Here is a 19,540-nt window from a genome sequence, read left to right as displayed (position 1 = left end):
TACTTTTTTTTTTAAGACAGCAAATACAATTAAGTATATAATAATTATTTTAATTTAAAATTACTAAGTAATTTAATTTTTTTATTTTATTTAATGTAAGTGTCCTTATAATTCCTATATTATTATAACATTACTATTATTATTTCTATCTCAAGTTTAACCAATCAACATATAAATAAAGAAATAAAGAAATATTATATCTATGTATGTTTAGGATTTAATATTTCTTATTTGTCCTGTGAAAGTTATAATATGAAAAAAAAAAACATTTGAAAGATAGATTTCTATATTTAATGGGATCATTTTATTTAATTTTTCTATTTATACTAATTTAATATATTTATTTATATTTAAATAATTATTAAATTAATTATGACGTCTTTACGGTTCGACCTCGGTTTGACCTAAAAAACCTTGAATCTCTTTCTTTAATAGTTCATTAAACAGTTCGAATCTGAAAACTATACTTAAATGTTTCAATGAGAGTCCATTTTTTGTCACACATGATAAAATTGCCTTTATACTAATTTAATATATTTATTTATATTTAAATAATTATTAAATTAATTATGATATCATTACGGTTTGACCTCGGGTTGACCTAAAAAACCTTGAATCTCTTTCTTTTACAGTTCATTAAACAGTCTGGATCTGAAAATCATACTTAAATTTTTCAATGAGAGTCCATTTTTTGTCACACATAACAAAATCGCCTCAACGCGACAATCAAATCAACCTAAATTGTTTGAGTTGAAAAATACCTCAAATCCAACCAAACTTGACATATCTATATAGTGATAGTATATTATTCATTTTTTCTTCATACAACATTTTAGAAAATTTAGCGTATTTTCTATATTTCAGAGTTACTGGAGGTATTTCAGGAATTTTTGAGGTTTTGGTAGGTATTTTGGTCATTTTTGATGGGTTGGAGATATTTTGGTCAATTTGGAGATTCTAAGCATATTTTGATCAATTTTTTTAATACTTTAGGGGTAATTTGGTCAATTTAGGGGGAGGGGGAGGGGGGTGGGGGGATTGTTTTCTTATGTATTTTGTCATTTTGGAGGTTTTGATGCTATTCTTGGTAATTTTGGAAGTTTAGAGGGCATGTTAGTTATTTTTTAGATTTATAGTGGCATTTTTGGAAGTTTTGGGGGTATTTTATTTAGTCATTTTGGAGAGTTTGGATGCGATTTTATCGTTTTTGTTATTTTTTGGGGTTTTCATTTTTAATATAATTTTTGAGGGATATAAGAAGATTCAGGCCTGTTTGGTTGTGCATTTTAAACAACATTTTTTAGTTTTTAAACAACATTTCACGCATTTCAACACACTTTTTCACTCACACGTATTTCAAAAAACAATAAACAACAATTTTCAAACTACTTTACCAAACACCCCCTCAGTCATCTTAAATTTTTAGGAATAATTTGGTTCTTTTGGAGGTCTCGACGGCGATTTAGGTGATTTTGGAGTTAATATAGTATTTTGGTTACTTTAAAAATTTAAGGTATTTTTTTGTCATTTTAAAGACATTTACGTATTTTATTATTGGTTTTTTTTGGGTGTTTTTATTATTGGTTAGTTTAGAGATATTGCACGCATTTTGGTCATGTCGAAGGTTTCAGTATCAGTTCAAAGCTATTTGATCATTTTTCAATGTTTTGAAGTCATTTTTTGTTGGGAAAAATTTTATATAAATGGGAATAAATTTTAGCAAATATAGCGAATGCCCAACCACATAAAAATACAAAATTTTACGTGAAAACTCTTTCTGTTTTAAAGAAAAAATTACGAGATAAATTTCAAATAACTTCATTATGTTAAATAGAGACTACCACACAGATAGAAAAAAAACTCTTTTTTTTTTCACTCACCACTCTCTTCTTCCTTACCTGTACATCTCTCACAATTTTCTCATACTCTATATTTTTCTCTTCTGTTGATCAAGGTTTTTAAACCGGATCGGACCGTACGATCCGACTGAGAAAACCTTAAACCGCTCATAATTACAGTCCATTTAACATAAAAAACTGCTCCATGCAAAAAAAAAAAGGAACCTGTACGAACTGCGGTCCGACCGCTCGGTTCTGTGAACCGTGAGCGCTTCTGGCGGTTCAAATCAGTGCTATTTTTATTTAAAAAAAAAAAATTACAGACTCACAGCAACAAATCACCATTGTTGAAGCTTCAACCGTAACATTCTGTCAAACGTTGAACTTGCATCAATGTTCTGGATATTTTGAGGCGAAAATTTCTTTTCAGCAATGAGAGCTTTTGTGAAATTTTTTTTGAAAAAAAAAAAAAAAAAAGAAAAGAAGAAAGGAGCAACCACTGCACGGTGACAATGTAATGCTCTGCAAGAGTTTAATTTTGACCAAAAATAAAAAAAACATGATTGTTTCCGTGAGTGAAACTGAGAAGGAGGCAGAGGAAGAGTTTTTTTATTTTTTTTTTGACAAAAAAAAAAAAAAAAAAGAAGAAGAAGAAAGGAGCAGCCACTGCACGGTGACAATGTAATGCTTTGCAAGAGTTTTTGACAGAGAAAAAAGAAAAAGAAAAAACCATTTCGTGAGTGAAACTGAGAAGGAGGGAAGAGTTTTTGTGAGGAAGAAAGAGTGAAGAGGGCTCATAAAAAATGAAAAAGTCAGAAAGATGGAGCACTGAAGAAACGTCAAACTTGTAGGCAACTCTCGGCATTGGGAAAGTAAAAGAGCATTGGGAAGGTAAAATTTTTAAATGGGTGGATGAGAAAAATTGAAGATATTAGTAAAAAAATAAAAGAAAAAAGAAATAGATAAAGATGTAGAATTATCCTTTCAAAAAAAAAAGATGTAGAATTACAAATGGTAGAGGAGATAAATCAATTAATCGGGGGAAAAAAAAAAAAAAGGAAGAAAAAAAAAAAGGAACAGAAAAAGGAAAAATAGATTGTATTTAGGCAATTTGATAAAGTGAAGTACTACGTCTATAATATTTTTATAATAAATTATGAGTGGTTAGTTATTATTGGTTCAAATTTAAATTTAGGATTGAAATTACTTTTTTAACTCAACAATAACAACCAGTAACAACCTGCTATTTAGAATTTATTGTAAATATTGTAAAAATATTGTGGACATAACATTTCTTTTTGAAAAGTAAAAAAAATTTAAAAGAGAAATGAAATGTCCACAATATTTTCATAACAATATTATAGTGGATGATATAATGAGTATAAAACTTTTATACTCATTATATCATCCACTATAATATTGTTATATACTTATTTATTTGTTTATTTATTAGGTTTGCTTAAGATTTAATATTTTTTTATGTCTTATGAAAATTATGATATGAAAAATATATTTGAAAGATAAATCTCATATTTATTTGGAGATTATTTTAGCTAATTTTTCTATTTTTACTAATTTAATGTATTTATTTATATTTAAAATAATTATTAATTTAATTATGATATCATCACAGTTCAATTCCGATTCAACCTTAAAAAATCGTGGACCTTTTCCTTTTATAATTCGATGAACCGTCTGAGTTTCAGAACCTTACTTTTAATCTCTCCCACTCACGTAATTCTCCTAAACTGCACTGTCCTCATTCTCACCTTTTATTTCTTCATTTTTTTTCTTCTCTTCTTCCTTTCACACTCTTCACATCAAATCACAATAAATACAAACCACTTGTCTTGACTTTTGTACATAACAAATATGACTTCAACTCCTCTTTTTGGCAAACTTCTAGTGCAAGTTCACTTCACTTTGTTGACTTCTCAACACTCTTGTCCAACAAGCTCATTTAATGAGCTAAGCAAAAGAGTGGGCTGGACATGTGGCTGTCGGCACCCAACATTTTTGTCATTTTATCCAAAGATAATTTTGTAATTAAAAGTTATAGCATGGACATTTTTCTTTTTGATAAAAATACATTATTAAATTGTATATAAGATTATCATCATCTCAAGAGATAATCACATTAATTACGTAATGTAAGATGTACGTATATAAACGAACCGTACGTTACATTTGTGTAATGTTGTAATGGTTGCAATATTTTTGTGAACCAAACTGCCCAACAATTAAAGTGGCTATATATAAAATTCTAAGGGGAAAAAAACTTCAGGAAAAGAAATTTTTACATGTGAAATAAAAGATTTTTTGGAGCAAAACAAGAATAATTAATGATATTAGCGTAGATGCATGTCACAAGATTCATTAACATAGCATATAGCTTTATTAGCTAAAATACAGACTCACCACACCAGTTTATAGATGTGGAAACATCACAAACTTACAACAAAACATTTGCTAAGCTAGAAGGAAAGCATTATTACAAAGTTCAGAATGCATCTAAATAAGGAGAAGCAAAGCACCAAGTCTCCAACAAACACTGAAGCACACAGATGTTCAAGTGTGAAAGACAAAAGGCCTAACGAAATTCCAGGTAGTGAAAAGCAGGACTATGATTCCAACAACAGTTGTTGTCCCTCTCCAAAAATCTTTGAAATATAGATTTTTAAAGGATGCCATGAGTTTGCTCCAACAGCTGTTATAGTGATCTTTAATCTTTTTACTGAGGTCAAAGTAACAGGAACGATTACCTTCAACAATTTGTTGGCAAAGGTTGTTGATCAGAGTTGCCACTCTTTTATTGTTGCCTAGCCAGTTAACGATAACGTTTTTCTCAACAAGTAGATCCACATCTGCTTCAGTGTTGATAAGATGATCCAACAATACAATATAATTACATACGTAAGCTTCCCATGGATAATGACACTGTTCTAAGGCCATGAGGTTTCGAACAACACATTCAGTTGCATCCCCTATTATAAAGGATTTGAGCTCCAAGACAGGTTGCATGATCTCCAAGCATTTGAGGCAAGGAAAGCAACTCAAGAGCCATGAAAGGTTTAAAAATGGACAAATTTCCAATAAGGCACTCTTTCGAAATTGAATATCAAGTAAGCGTCCATTCTCGGATTTGCTGACTTTGAATTCCACTCCTGCCTCAGACAGCTTGGTTGCACAAGGTACACGATCAAAACTACTTCCACAATTTAGATTCTGTGGAATGAGAAAATATCTTAGGAAATCAGTAAAATGTTTGACTTTCTTCTTCTTACCAGAGAATATCTTCTCGTAATCAGAATAGAAACCGGCACTTGCCCAAAAATGGAAAAAGTATTCATGGACAAGCTTAAGAAAGGAATAATCCTCATTTTTCTGGTACATAGAAAGGCCACTGTAGGCAAAATCGTATAATTCCACCAGAACAAAAAATGGAACCTGATTCTCAAGTAATATCAAGTCCTGCATAATATTATAGCTTCGCAAGGGGTTTTCCCTTTTATGGTTGTCTTCTTTTGGGTTTTTCTTTTCGGGGTCGTCTTCTTTTGTTTCTTTTTGGCAAGTTATTACACATGCATCCAATTTCCACTCACACTTTCGGGAAATGGTAGTCATTGCCGATTGGCTCATTGGCGGGTTTTCATTAGTCCTCCACAACTGTTCAATGATAAAAATAGAATCCAAAAGGATCATTTGCATGAAATCTTTCTCGTTCATGTTATTGACCTCTGAATAACAATGAAGGATCTTCTTGTATTCGATTTTTCGGATGCATCTTGTAAAATCATCCTGGTTCTTCCTAGTCCGATAAACGGCTTCATTGAAATACCTCACTTTCAAATCTTCCATCTTCTTCAATTTTTTTTGGCCGTGATGATAAGGGCCTATTGAAATTAGCTTTGGAGTGTAGGCTTCTTCTTTTACCTTACGGAGTTTCTGGGGAACCTTGTAGATACAACACTCGGGCCACTTCTCAGGTTCCATTTCTTCCAGGGCTAGGACTGGAATGCTCAAAATCAACTCTTGGTGTTCTTCCATTTTCGGGAATAGTAATTCTTTGCATTCACATTCTTCTACCTTTCCTGCTTTTCCACCTGTCGGGCTCTTTTTTTTCTAGCCGCAAAAACAACAGTAACTAGCAGGGGTAAGTCTCAGCAAAAACTTGTTGCAGATATATTAATACATTAATACGCACCAAAAAAAACAAAACAAAAAAAACAAAAAAAACAAAACAAAACGAAATAGTAACGTGAACAAAGGTTAATTACCAATTAACCAAGTCAGAGGACATGTCATCTCACCCAACCTTCTTAAGTCATTTAACAAACCCATTCAAAACTTAAGTCGTTACTCTTCCATCCCCCTCTCTCTCCTCTCGACCGCTTTCTCTCACTCCATCGGCACCCCCAAGCCCTTGTCTCTCTTTGCCATCCCTATCCCCACTCCCTTTCACCTCCATAGTGTCACCACATCACTGAATCTATATCATTTTTCAAAGCCATCAACTACATCCAATTAGACCGAAGTTTGTGTCAACTGAGCTCAATAACTCAACCTAAACCCATGACCAGAATCACCCACACAAAATCCGATTACTCCCTTAACTAATTAGCCACCAATTGCTAGTCATATAATCAATCACCACATATATTTAGCTAAGACCCACTCAACCAAGCCTCTCATAACATACCATAATGGGTTCATTAAATGACTAAAGGTCATCATGTGAGATTTACATGACAAGACACTTGTTTAATTTAGGTGGATGTCACCACCACATACTCTTAGCGTGATGATCACTCCACAAGTATAAGTGTTTGTGGGGTATGTGGGGTAAATGCCAGAGTTCAAGTTTTCAAGAGTGAGCTTCACACAGATATATACTTAGATTAGGTTAGAGTAGAATTTCTAGCTTGTATAAAAAAAAATAATAATAATAAACTAGGTGGATGTCACCTTTCCTCCAATTAGGTTTGTAACCAAACCTTCTCCTTGTGAAAGGATTTCTTAAACAAAATAGGACATAACACCGAAAGCTTTTGATGCAAGAGAGAAAGGAAGAAATTAAGAAAGGTAAAAGAACAAAGAAACCCTTGGCTTTTTGAGCAATGACCTAAAAGACTTCATAAAGATGTAATAAAGGTAGGTTTTGTGAATAATTAATTTGAATACCATTAGACAAAATAAATCTTAATCATCTTTTTAACTCAAATGGTTCTCAATATTCCAAAAAGGTGTTCGAAAAAGGGGGAAAAAGAGTTTAAAGAGGGAATAAGGAAATCTGACCAAATAAGCAAAACCTAGAAAGCTTTACACAAGAGGAGATAAGAGACAAAAAGAAAAGAAAAAGGAAGAGGGATAATAATAAATCCGAGGATTGTAAAGACACCCACCCCAACAAAAAAGCACCCGAAGTAATATTAAGAGGTAGGTGTTTTTTGTGAATGATCGACCCCCTCCTACCTTTTTTTTTTTTTTTTTTTTTTTTTTTTGTTTTTTGCCCTCCCTTTTTTTTTCCTTCTAATGAGAGTACATAGTCCCTTTGAGATTTGAGCACCTCACTATTCTCTCAAATGAGTGTAATTCCTTGTCTCACATATACTAGATTAGTGGCAAAGCCAACAATGTATTCTAGTAGGGCCAAGCAAAATATATCTATAATTTATACCCACACATATCAATTATACTTAAAACGTGTCTATTACATGATTGAGTGTGTGTATATATATACATACATACATACATACATATATATATATATATATTATTTTTATGTATATATAAAAATTGATCAAGTCAATTTTTTACAATTTAAGAGTTTTTTTTTTCTTTCACAAAGTTATGTAGTTATCCTTTAATTTAATTATAATTAATACTTTGAATATTTTGAATAATTTTTTGTTGAATAAATTAAAGATTACACATTAACGTATAATAATAGTTTTATAAAACATGTAATGTATAAAATAAATTAATTCAAATACATTAATTAATAAATATTACTTTATATGCCTTAACATATACAATGTAATATAATAATAATTAATAATAATAATAATAATACTAAATTAAATATAAAAAATATTTTACTTTTTTTTATGGATGAAAAAATATAACCAATCCTAAAATTTTAATTGTAAAAATCATAGTATCATTTCTTTTAATGTAAAATGAAAAAAAAAAAAATCAATGCATTCTTGTATCCTCAATATTTATTTAAATACAAAATGAAAAGGACTTTGCTTTTAAAAAATACAGAGAATTAATGAGTTATATATGGTAAAAACCGTAAAATAATAAATATTAAAATAAAAAAGAGATATTGTGCTTCAAATTAATATTTGTACAAAATTTTAAAAATATGAGGGGCCAATAAGGAAAATTAGACATAATAAAATATATTTTAAAAAAGTGGGGTGGGGTGGGGTGAGGTGTGGGTCCTTTCCCTACACCACTACACCAAGTAATTATAGGAATGATCCTTTCAGATGGCCTCAAACCTAGATTCTCATAAATCTCATGATTNGAAACCCATAATACAGACCCATAAAAGAAATTTTGTATAGAAGGGGAAAAAATAAAGAAAAAAGAAATTGATTGTCTCATATATATATAATTAAAATGAAGCTTCATGCTTACTAACTTATTCATAAATACATTATTATGTATAAGCATAACATGACAAATAATCAAACTTGAAATTAGATTAAATGTTTGTTTGTTTGATAAAGACATTAATATAAATTTGGTTGTTTCTTATCATGAATATAAAATTGTTTATGAACATTTACGACAAAGCATCTAGTGGGTTCCAATACTTAACTAGTAAAGTTCTTGTCGTCGAATAAGATATTTTAGATTCAAACCCCGCCTATACAAAAAAACTAATTGGTGTCTTGCCCAACAATAAAACGTAATTATCAAGGAGCCGTCACAATAAATTAAATTTCTATTATATCTATATAGAAAATGAAAGAAAAGAAAAAGTATCCACATATGTTTTTCATATATGGCCATGGTGCATGGCATTTTTTTTTTTTTTTTTCAGTCGAGATAATATTTATATGTTCATCAATGATGTTGTAACATAGTAGCACTTCTCTTTCTTCAATAAAACTATTATTCTATATTCATAATAATATGGAATTGTGTTGCCCATTTCTTTGATTTGAATTTCATCTCCTTTTTCTCCACTACCTACCAATCTCTTCTTCTCTTTCATAAGTTGTACGTAGATCATATTAGAATATCTCTTATCAAACCTGTTATTGTTGAGGAATATTGTTTCCAAAATATCAAGTAATTACTCATTTAAAATATTTTTTTATTAATTAATAGTATGTTTAAAAGTTTGAACTCTAGAGCAACTAGAAAGTAGAGAAGATGAGAGAAGAGGGGAGATGAATGGTTATTTTTTCTCTTGTTTGGATGTTTTAGAAATTAATTACTAGAGGTAGGAGAATAAATATCTATCTCCTATATTTAGATGTTTTAAAATTAAAATGGGACAAGTATGCATCTTTTTTATGTTATGTCTTTGTGTTAGAATCTCATTCATTTTTCTCAGTGTATGTGTGAGTGCTTGTTTTTCAAAAATAAAATAAAATAAAATGGAAAGAAAGAAAATGATAAGAGAGAAGTATATATATATAACTCTTTTATGTTCAATTATTAGTGTAAAATCGACAATTTAATATATATTTTTTAATATAAGTGAACCTCTACTCTTCTCCAATTTTTGAGATTAAAAATAAAGGGTTTGGCTCCAAATCTCTTCCCTATTTATTTAAGGAAATATATATATATATATATATAAAGAGGTTTTTAAACATCTCTACATGCTATCCCCTTGCCTCTGTCCCAATTCCAACACAACAAATTTTCCAAAAAAAAAATTGGACAAGATATAATTTATAAATGTTTGGATAAAACCCTTCAAACTTCTTATAAATGTTTTTATTAGATATAACTTTTAAAAACCTAACCATTTGATTGCATTTACTTTATTTTTTTAACACACATGCCAAATTTTTTTCAAATCGAATGTTATTTACTATTTGATCAATAACTTATTTTTGAAATTTAAATATTTGATTGATAATATAACTATTGATATTTGATCTTGTTCTTATTGAAATTTTACAAGCATGAAGAATATAATAAAATATGTAATCTAATGATTAATTTTTTAAAATTCATATTATTCACCAAAATTATATAAGATACGTGATTTCTCTCTAAATAAATCTTTTCCAAAAGAATATATAGTAAGTACTGAAATGAGAAGGTAAGAACCTGCAAACTTCACTGGAAAGAAATGCTTGTATTTCTTGAGATAATTCCTCTAAAATACTATCACACTCATTTGTAGTCTCTCTTTTTGTAGGTGTGGTTTTTCCAGACTGTCTCAATCCAAACGCTAATCTCCTTTTTTCCCCTAATTAGCCGCAATAATGTTTAGTCACGTCGGGCAACAGCGCACGATAGGGGACCAATGTTGCCATATATGTATTGTTTTATTTTAGTCTAAAAATGCCAAAAGATATATATATATATTATATATTTTCTATCTTTTATCTCAAAAAATAAAAAATGGCTAAAAGAAGACTTGGAATTAATTTCTTCTTGTTTAAAAAAAAAAAAATGCCAATGTTGCCATATATGTATTGTTTGTATTGTTTTATTTTACTCTTAAAAAGGCCAAAACAGTGCACGATAGGGGACCAATGTTGCCATATATGTATTGACTATTGTTTTATTTTACTCTAAAAAATGACAAAAGATATATCTATCTATATATATATATATATATATTCCATCTTTATCTCAAAAAAAAAAAAAAAAAAGGCTAAAAGAAGACTTGGAATTAATTTCTTCTTGTTTAAAAAAATAAAAAATAAAATTGCTATTAATTTGTTCATTAGTCATTCATTAAGGACCATTGCCATTGCCCTTCCTTATACTATATATATATATATATATATATATAACTCTAAGAACAACAATAACAAGTTAGGTAAAGAACAAAAATTGGAGGAAAATATAAAATGAACTTATGAAAAAAAATGGAAAAAAAGAAAAAGAAAAGAAACTACCTAATGTTAGTAGTAGATCCAATGGTGAAAACATTTTATGTATGAGAACTACTTGTCAAATTGACAAGTGATATCATTTGTATTTTCATCTACAACATAAAAATTTAATAAAAATTTATCATACAAACATTTATTGAAAATGAGTCAATTAAAAATAAGTTTAACTTTATTACTAAAGGCTTGACCGGTACCTATTTTGCTAGGTCTACATATGGGGTCATAAGAGAGAAGAGCAGGTCTTGACTTATTTGTGGCAGTGTGTGGTGGTTTATTGTTCCTCGGTTAAGTTCTATTGTGGTGTTGGACAGTGTCGCAGACATAGTATACAAACATTTAACCCAACTTATAAGGTAAATTTTTAGTAAAATTCCGAAGTACACGTTACCGAATATGAACTCAATTAAATTAGTAAATGCTCAATTTTTGGCAAACTTTATATTGAAGAACGAAAATAAAGTGAAGGGATGGACTAAAGAACCTGTGAATTTTCTTTTGAAGAGAATGCGTGTTAATTCCAAGGGACAGCACAGTTGGCTAGAGATGGTGCCTGATGAAGCAAGCTTTAATTCATTTTCTCTCCACTCATAACTAAAACTCAATTATAAAAGAAAATATATTGTGCACTTGATGGTTCCTTAATGTCTTTTGTGCTCCTATTTATAGTGTAAACTCCTCGCCGCCGCCAGAGGGCCCCCCAGCCATTTCAAGTGGTTCAGATTTTATTTTTTAAGAAATAGTATAAGGACAAAGCAAAAAGTAGTAGATTATAATCTACTTTAGCAAATTGTGACAAATTAAAAAAAAGGAGAAATTATCAGTCTTTGTGTCAGTGGTAAATAATCACAGAGAGTGGTAGAATTAGAAACCAAATTCTGTCCCATAAAAATTATCAGTCTTTGTGTCAGTGGTAAATAATCACCTATCATGTAATTGTTACAAAGAGGTTGTGAATAAATTTGAGATTCTAGAACAACTGTAGTATCGCTGGCATGTGACATCATCAATGTTGTAAGCAGATGATGTCAGCAAGTGGCATTGGCAGTGACCAACGACTTTTACTCACTATAGACGATTGAGATGTTTGAGGTGTTTGCATAGAATTTGAATTTGCCATTCATTTCTACATTAGAGTATTATAAATGAATCAACATGACAACACACAGTCATTCTCTTTGATTCTTGTTGGATATAAACTACCATCAATGGGCATATGCAAGAAAAGTAATAGAAGAATTCAGAACTTGATTTTATGATTTATGTCCATTTTAAAATATTTATAGAATTTAAGTCTGATTGCTAATATAATTAACCAGTTGATATATGCATAGATAGATAAACAACATAACAATCCCAATCAACAATCAAGCACCCATGAGAACCAAAAAAGTGTTTACAAAAAGAAAAACTGAAGAGGCTATAACAACAACAACAACAACAACAACAACACCAAAAAAAAAAAAAAAAATCCACTAATCAGGAATAGATGCAATACATATTACCCATAGTTTTTGATTCTTTGACCGTTCCAATTTTAAAACCATGATATTACCTACAAATCCCCTTAAACTAAGTAATGACAATTTATGTAAGCTTACAATTCCCCACCACCNCATATGGGGTCATAAGAGAGAAGAGCAGGTCTTGACTTATTTGTGGCAGTGTGTGGTGGTTTATTGTTCCTCGGTTAAGTTCTATTGTGGTGTTGGACAGTGTCGCAGACATAGTATACAAACATTTAACCCAACTTATAAGGTAAATTTTTAGTAAAATTCCGAAGTACACGTTACCGAATATGAACTCAATTAAATTAGTAAATGCTCAATTTTTGGCAAACTTTATATTGAAGAACGAAAATAAAGTGAAGGGATGGACTAAAGAACCTGTGAATTTTCTTTTGAAGAGAATGCGTGTTAATTCCAAGGGACAGCACAGTTGGCTAGAGATGGTGCCTGATGAAGCAAGCTTTAATTCATTTTCTCTCCACTCATAACTAAAACTCAATTATAAAAGAAAATATATTGTGCACTTGATGGTTCCTTAATGTCTTTTGTGCTCCTATTTATAGTGTAAACTCCTCGCCGCCGCCAGAGGGCCCCCCAGCCATTTCAAGTGGTTCAGATTTTATTTTTTAAGAAATAGTATAAGGACAAAGCAAAAAGTAGTAGATTATAATCTACTTTAGCAAATTGTGACAAATTAAAAAAAAGGAGAAATTATCAGTCTTTGTGTCAGTGGTAAATAATCACAGAGAGTGGTAGAATTAGAAACCAAATTCTGTCCCATAAAAATTATCAGTCTTTGTGTCAGTGGTAAATAATCACCTATCATGTAATTGTTACAAAGAGGTTGTGAATAAATTTGAGATTCTAGAACAACTGTAGTATCGCTGGCATGTGACATCATCAATGTTGTAAGCAGATGATGTCAGCAAGTGGCATTGGCAGTGACCAACGACTTTTACTCACTATAGACGATTGAGATGTTTGAGGTGTTTGCATAGAATTTGAATTTGCCATTCATTTCTACATTAGAGTATTATAAATGAATCAACATGACAACACACAGTCATTCTCTTTGATTCTTGTTGGATATAAACTACCATCAATGGGCATATGCAAGAAAAGTAATAGAAGAATTCAGAACTTGATTTTATGATTTATGTCCATTTTAAAATATTTATAGAATTTAAGTCTGATTGCTAATATAATTAACCAGTTGATATATGCATAGATAGATAAACAACATAACAATCCCAATCAACAATCAAGCACCCATGAGAACCAAAAAAGTGTTTACAAAAAGAAAAACTGAAGAGGCTATAACAACAACAACAACAACAACAACAACACCAAAAAAAAAAAAAAAAATCCACTAATCAGGAATAGATGCAATACATATTACCCATAGTTTTGATTCTTTGACCGTTCCAATTTTAAAACCATATATACAAAAAAAAAAAAAAAAGAAAAAAAAAAAAAAAAACTAAAAAAGAAAGCAATGATTTATTACCTTTAAAAAATTTGTTTTTTACTTAATGACTATTTTTTAAGTTATAATAATTTTTATTCACAATTTTTTTTATTTTTTTTTCGTATAGATATTTTTTTTTTTTTTTACCTCTTTTCTCACTTTTTTAAGATTCTTTTCGATTTGAAGATTTTTTTGATTTTTTTTTTTTCTTTTATGCACCACCCAAAATATTGAGGTTTTTATGTGATGTTTTTATTTTAAAACCGAATAATTTAATGAACCAAAAAAAAAAAAAAAAAAAAAGAGAGATTCAAGGTTTTTGAAGTTAGATCGGAGTTCAACCAAAGTTAAACTGTGATGACATAATAATTATTTTAATAAAAAAAATTAATGTAAATGTTTCAACAATTTTACCTATAAAATTATTTTAAAATGTTCAAGTATATCTTAGTTAAGGTTAGGAATATAAGATGATTTTTTTTTACAATTAATTACAAAAATTAGATAAATATTTCTTGATATTTAAAATACAGTAGTTTAATCTATTTGTACGATACAATTCACTTGATCTTCCGCTCTATAACCTCTTCAAGCTTTAATTCCTTTGCTTGTAAGACTTGATATTTTTTCATCATTTCTAGATTTTCTTGATAATTTGCCTCTATGTTGTTGATCACCAATGTTATATCCTCTTTTAATGGTTAAATGTAGAGTTCATCAATATTATTTATAGAGTAAATATTTTTTGGCAATAAGCTTGTTTTGTATTGGACAATATTACATCATATTTTTCTCATTCTTGCCCATAAATGTATTTTATTTTTATCTCGTCAGATTCTATAAAAATGATTTTGTTCCCACAAGGCAAACTTTAATCAACAACACCCAACTTGTCTTATAAGAGATGCATATGGAAAATGGTGGACCCAATATCGTAAATAGCATTAGTTGGGATAATGGATTTTTTTTTTTTTTTTTTCCTGTTTTGGAGGAAAAGGGATAATGGAAGTTAGGTGTATTCTTTATTGCAGAATTTAACGTGAGTAAAAGTCTATCATAGTCACGGTAGTTGAGATCCTTGTCCATGGGGTTGTTAAAATTTATAGTTCTGGCTGAAAGTTAGCATCAACTTTTTGGGAGAGAAAAGTTTGAGGCCAAGATTCAGGTTTGTTTTTAGGCTAATGGATAAAAGATTATGGATAAATATTCTATTTATTACATAACCATTAGGGTCCATTTGGTTGGACGAGTGGAATAGTAAGAGAATAGAAAATGGTGAGAAGATTGACTAAAATAGTAAAATGGTAGATCACATTTTCAAATACATATGTAAAACTTATATATAGTTATATATATATATATATATATAGTTATATATAGTTATGTACCATGTAGTCTCCCTCAAAAATTAATGAAATTTGCTCCCACCTCTCTATGTCAATTTGTTTCATTAAATGCTAGCATGTCAGTTTGTTTCATCAATTAAGGGACCCTTTGTCATTTTGTTGGAATGAAGGGGAAACGCTCCTTTCACAAAACGTGACTTTTTTACTTTCAATGAAAGGAGGCTTCATCTCTTGAAGGAGATAAGATAAGGGGCCACGCGTCAATATTTTACAATTGCAAGGACTGACTTCTTTGTTTTTGTGAACATAAAACTGTGTTTGGTTGGATGGAAAGCAAGTAAATTTTTTTTTTTTTTTAAAGAAAATATTTTGTGTGTTTCTAAAAATGTTCCAAAAAATATTTTCATTTGATTGATTGAGTTCCTAAAAATGTTATAGAAAACATATTTTTACTAAAAATTCTATGGATTTCTAGGTTTTGTTTACCCATTTTTTAATTGTTTTTAGTTTTTATTTAAGTTAAAATAAGGTTCTTATATTGTAGTATATTTAAGATATATATTCTTAGGAATATTTTTACTTATAAATTAAGTTTATATAACATATAAGTTGGTCATAATCTTAAAAACAAAAATTGAAATTTTCATATCAATAAAATTTTCAACTTTTTTTTCTTTTCATATGATAGATTTTATAGTTAAATTCTTCTTTTCTGTATTCGAGAGAATCCTTCATGACTCCAGATTAAATTTTTCCTTCGCATGAATATTAAACAAGTCATATGAATATTAAAAAAAATTTAAATTCTTCTCTATGTATTATTTAAACAAGTCACATGAATATTAAGAAAATGTTATATGACTAAAAAAAACATGCAGATTGTCTTTTTAACCACCACATAGAGGGGTGGGCTCTATTTAGTTTAACTGGTAAAACCTTTTGTCATCAAATAAGATATCTATTTTTCGAATCCCGCCTTCTTGACCTGATGATAGAGAACAGTCATCATGGAATGTGCATTATAAGTTGAAATTATATCTTATTTGTTTTTAAAAAATAAAAAATAAAAACCTCTATCTGGTTGAAAGAATTTTCCTGCAAATTGATTTCACACATTTCATTCTAGCCTAAAAAATAATAGAAAAATGGTAGATCACATTTTTTAATGCATATGAAGAAACAAAGACTTGGTCCTACTGACTACAACTACAACAATGTGAAACGAAGACTTCCAATTTTGGTTATGAATTAAGGGACCTTTGTCATTGTCGTTTGATCGAAGGGGAAATGCTCCTTTCACAAAACGTGATTTACGTTCTATGAAAGGAGCGATACATGTCTTAAAAGAGATAAGATAAGGGGCCACACGTCAATATTTTCCAATTGCAAGGATTGACTTTTTTGTTTTTGTGAACATAAAACTGTGTTTGGTTGGAGGGAAAACATGTTAAAATATTTTTTTTGCAAGAAAATATTTTGTGCCGTTTTGAAAATGCTCCAAAAAAATGTTTTTATTTTCATTTTTTGAAAAAAGAAAAATATTTTTATTTGTTTGGTTGAGTTCTTAAAAATGTTATAGAAAACATATTTCTTACTACTTTTTCGCATTGTCTTATCTTCCAAGCAAGTTAGTGGGGGATGGTGATTGCATGACTAATAAAGATGATTGGGGGTGGAGGATTAGTTGAGAACAATGGTTCAACATGCATAAACCCAACAACATTCTTCTCTTAATACACACATGCAACAATGGAGGATCCCAAAATTGTCTCTATGACACTATTTCTTTCTCTTTGTGTATATATCTATCTCAATAATTTTTCTGAACCACTCAAACAATGGGGTTGTTTTTATTTTATCCTAATGCAGTAATGAGTATGTAATGATAGGGGTGGGCCATGCTTTGCCACGAGTTCAATTACCTTTTTAGAATCATAGTGGAGATATGTCAATGGTCTACTGTTTAGGCACATTATCTGATAATCCGATAAATGGACCTATGTTTCTTCCTTCTAACACATTAAAACGTTATCTGATAAACGATATAAGGACCCATGTTTCTTCCTTCTGAAACAGCTACTAAGGTTATTCCCTTGTGATTAGTGTTATGTATTGGGTGAAATGTTCCACATACATGCTTCCCTAGGTGCACTAGCTCTTTGGCCGAATACCTTTGAAAGCTCACTTAGTGTGTAAAAAACACTAGTGAATGTTTAGATCTCAAATTCAAAATTTCCAAAGCAAGCTTATATTCAAACAATGTATGTGCAAAATATGAAATATAAGCAATACTCAAATAAGCCAACTACTCTAAGCCATATTTTAATCACAACATAGCAGTAATTAAAAGCAAAGAGTAAGGGATAGAGAGAAGCAAACACAAGATAACACCGGCATGTGTTATTGAAGAGGAAACCGAACAACTCGGCGAAAAACCTCTCTGCCGCCCTCCAAGCGGTAAAATGATCAACTAGAAAATCAATTGGGATACATGAAAAGTAATAGACCCTCCAAGCCTAATCTACCCGATGCACCTAAGCTCTCCAAGCTTCTTGCTTCAATAGGGTTACGCCTAACCTTGTCTTCTCTAGCTTACCGGATCCCGCAATTAGCCCATTGCATCAACCAATGTAAATTGGTCTTCCTTGAATTGCTTCCCAAGCTCCAATGCATTCTCACAACTCAGATTGGGTGTGGTAAGGTTTGGATTATAGACCTCTCTTGGATATGACAATGGAGAGGGTGAGAGTAAATGAATTTGGAGAATCAAATGTATAAGATTGTGGATTAATCAATCTTGTTTTTCTCTAGGGTTTATCTCTCAAAATTCTCTCTGGAAGCTCTCTTCTCTATTCTAAATTTTGTGGGTATAAGGGTATATTTAGTAGGGTGTGAGATGGAATGTGAAAAGATAGTTTTCAACAAAACAAGGTGTCTTGGCAACTCAACTTGGCGACTAGACTGAGTCGCGAGTTCCAGTCGCTAGTTACTAGATTAGCCAAACTCTACTTTTTGTTCTATAGTGATCCAGCTATACTGACCCTTTAACTTCTTGCATGCTTCACAAAATATATATATATATATATATATATATATATATATCAATTAAGAAGCTTGTGAACATGCTCGAACTTGTTCGAAACGAAAATTAACAAAATTTAAAAATATATAAGAATTTTTTTTTTTAGTGTATATATATATATATATATATATTCCACTTAACCGTGGAATTGTTCATGTTAAGTGCAAAGGGTGCAACCCATAAACAATTTAATGAAATGAAAAAAAAGATAAAATAAGATATTAATCTAGAATATGGGTTTGCGAGGTCATGAAAGATAATAGGTCTTGCCTCTATATATATATATATATATTTTTTTTTTTTGAAACTGAATATTCATTTCATTCATCAAAAGGCATGAAAGCCAATACAAATCTTAGACCTGACAGAAACCAGCAAAAAAAGGTAACAAGACAGACCACAAAGTAGACCAGACCACAAGCTAATTCCTTTAACTGAACCTATCTACACCAAGAAGATTAGCTACAATATCTGGTGTTGAACCAGTCCAGCACTTTAGCTCCCCATCTCTCTTGGCCTGTTGAGCAAGTTCATGGGCTATTTTGTTGTCATTCCTATTTATGTGTCTAGCCTTTGCAATCTTGAATTTGGACATTTCATGGATGATACCGGAAATGATGTGGCCAGTCATTCCTCTACAATCTTTTTCTTTTACTGCCTGGATATTTTGTAGAGAATCTCCTTCCAAAATGACATTCTCCATCCACATTTATGAGGAAAAAACCTTCAGGTGGAGGCCTCCATTCTCTGGCCTGCTTCTCCTTCCCTGTTGCTGCGATATTATTTGTAGTCTTAAAATCTTCTACCATTTTAATTGATGTCCCCCACACCTGATCTGCTGTTGTTTTGCTAGCTTCAAAAATTAATTGGTTTCTGTGGTACCAAATTGCCCAGGCTACACCAAAAAAATTTTCCAAGTCATGTTGAGTTCCCTGGCTTATTATGGCGAGAACCAGATCAGACATATCACACTTGCTCTCCAAAACTTTTCCCAGTCCATCCCTCCACTTTGACCAAACTGCCTTGGCTAGCACACAATTTAGAATGGCATGCTCTACACCTTCTTCTTCATTCTTGCAGATGGGGCATAGGACAACAACTTGGATTCCTCTTCTATTTAAATTCACCATGGTGGGTATTGCATTCATGCACAAACGCCAAGTAAAAATACGGATTTTTTTCCGGAATATTCAATTGCCA

General features: G+C 30.5%; 1 protein-coding gene and 1 long non-coding RNA gene across 2 annotated transcripts; both read right to left on the bottom strand.

Annotated features, from left to right (window-relative positions):
* Positions 1-4,205: 4,205 nt before the first annotated feature.
* Positions 4,206-5,924, bottom strand: LOC112039122 (UPF0481 protein At3g47200). The gene has a single exon (XM_024071965.2). The coding sequence runs from the start codon at positions 5,883-5,885 to the stop codon at positions 4,407-4,409; it is 1,479 nt and encodes a 492-aa protein (XP_023927733.1). The 5' UTR covers positions 5,886-5,924; the 3' UTR covers positions 4,206-4,406.
* A 4,218-nt stretch (positions 5,925-10,142) lies between these two features.
* On the bottom strand, positions 10,143-11,553 carry LOC136067360 (uncharacterized). The gene is made up of 2 exons (XR_010628830.1): positions 11,421-11,553; positions 10,143-10,284 (listed from the first exon to the last, which is right to left on the bottom strand). It is a non-coding gene; the product is annotated as an uncharacterized LOC136067360 (long non-coding RNA).
* Positions 11,554-19,540: the final 7,987 nt, after the last annotated feature.

Source organism: Quercus suber, unplaced genomic scaffold (genome assembly GCF_002906115.3).
Source record: "Quercus suber isolate HL8 unplaced genomic scaffold, Cork oak 2.0 scaffold_68, whole genome shotgun sequence".
Classification (NCBI taxonomy): domain Eukaryota; kingdom Viridiplantae; phylum Streptophyta; class Magnoliopsida; order Fagales; family Fagaceae; genus Quercus; species Quercus suber.
The sequence above is the reverse complement of the archived record's forward strand: the minus strand, read 5'-3'. Positions and strand labels throughout refer to the sequence as shown.

Bases quoted from the DNA above. Each gene is read 5' to 3' on its own strand.
- LOC112039122 (XM_024071965.2), bottom strand. From the start codon at position 5,885: ATGGAAGAACACCAAGAGTTGATTTTGAGCATTCCAGTCCTAGCCCTG.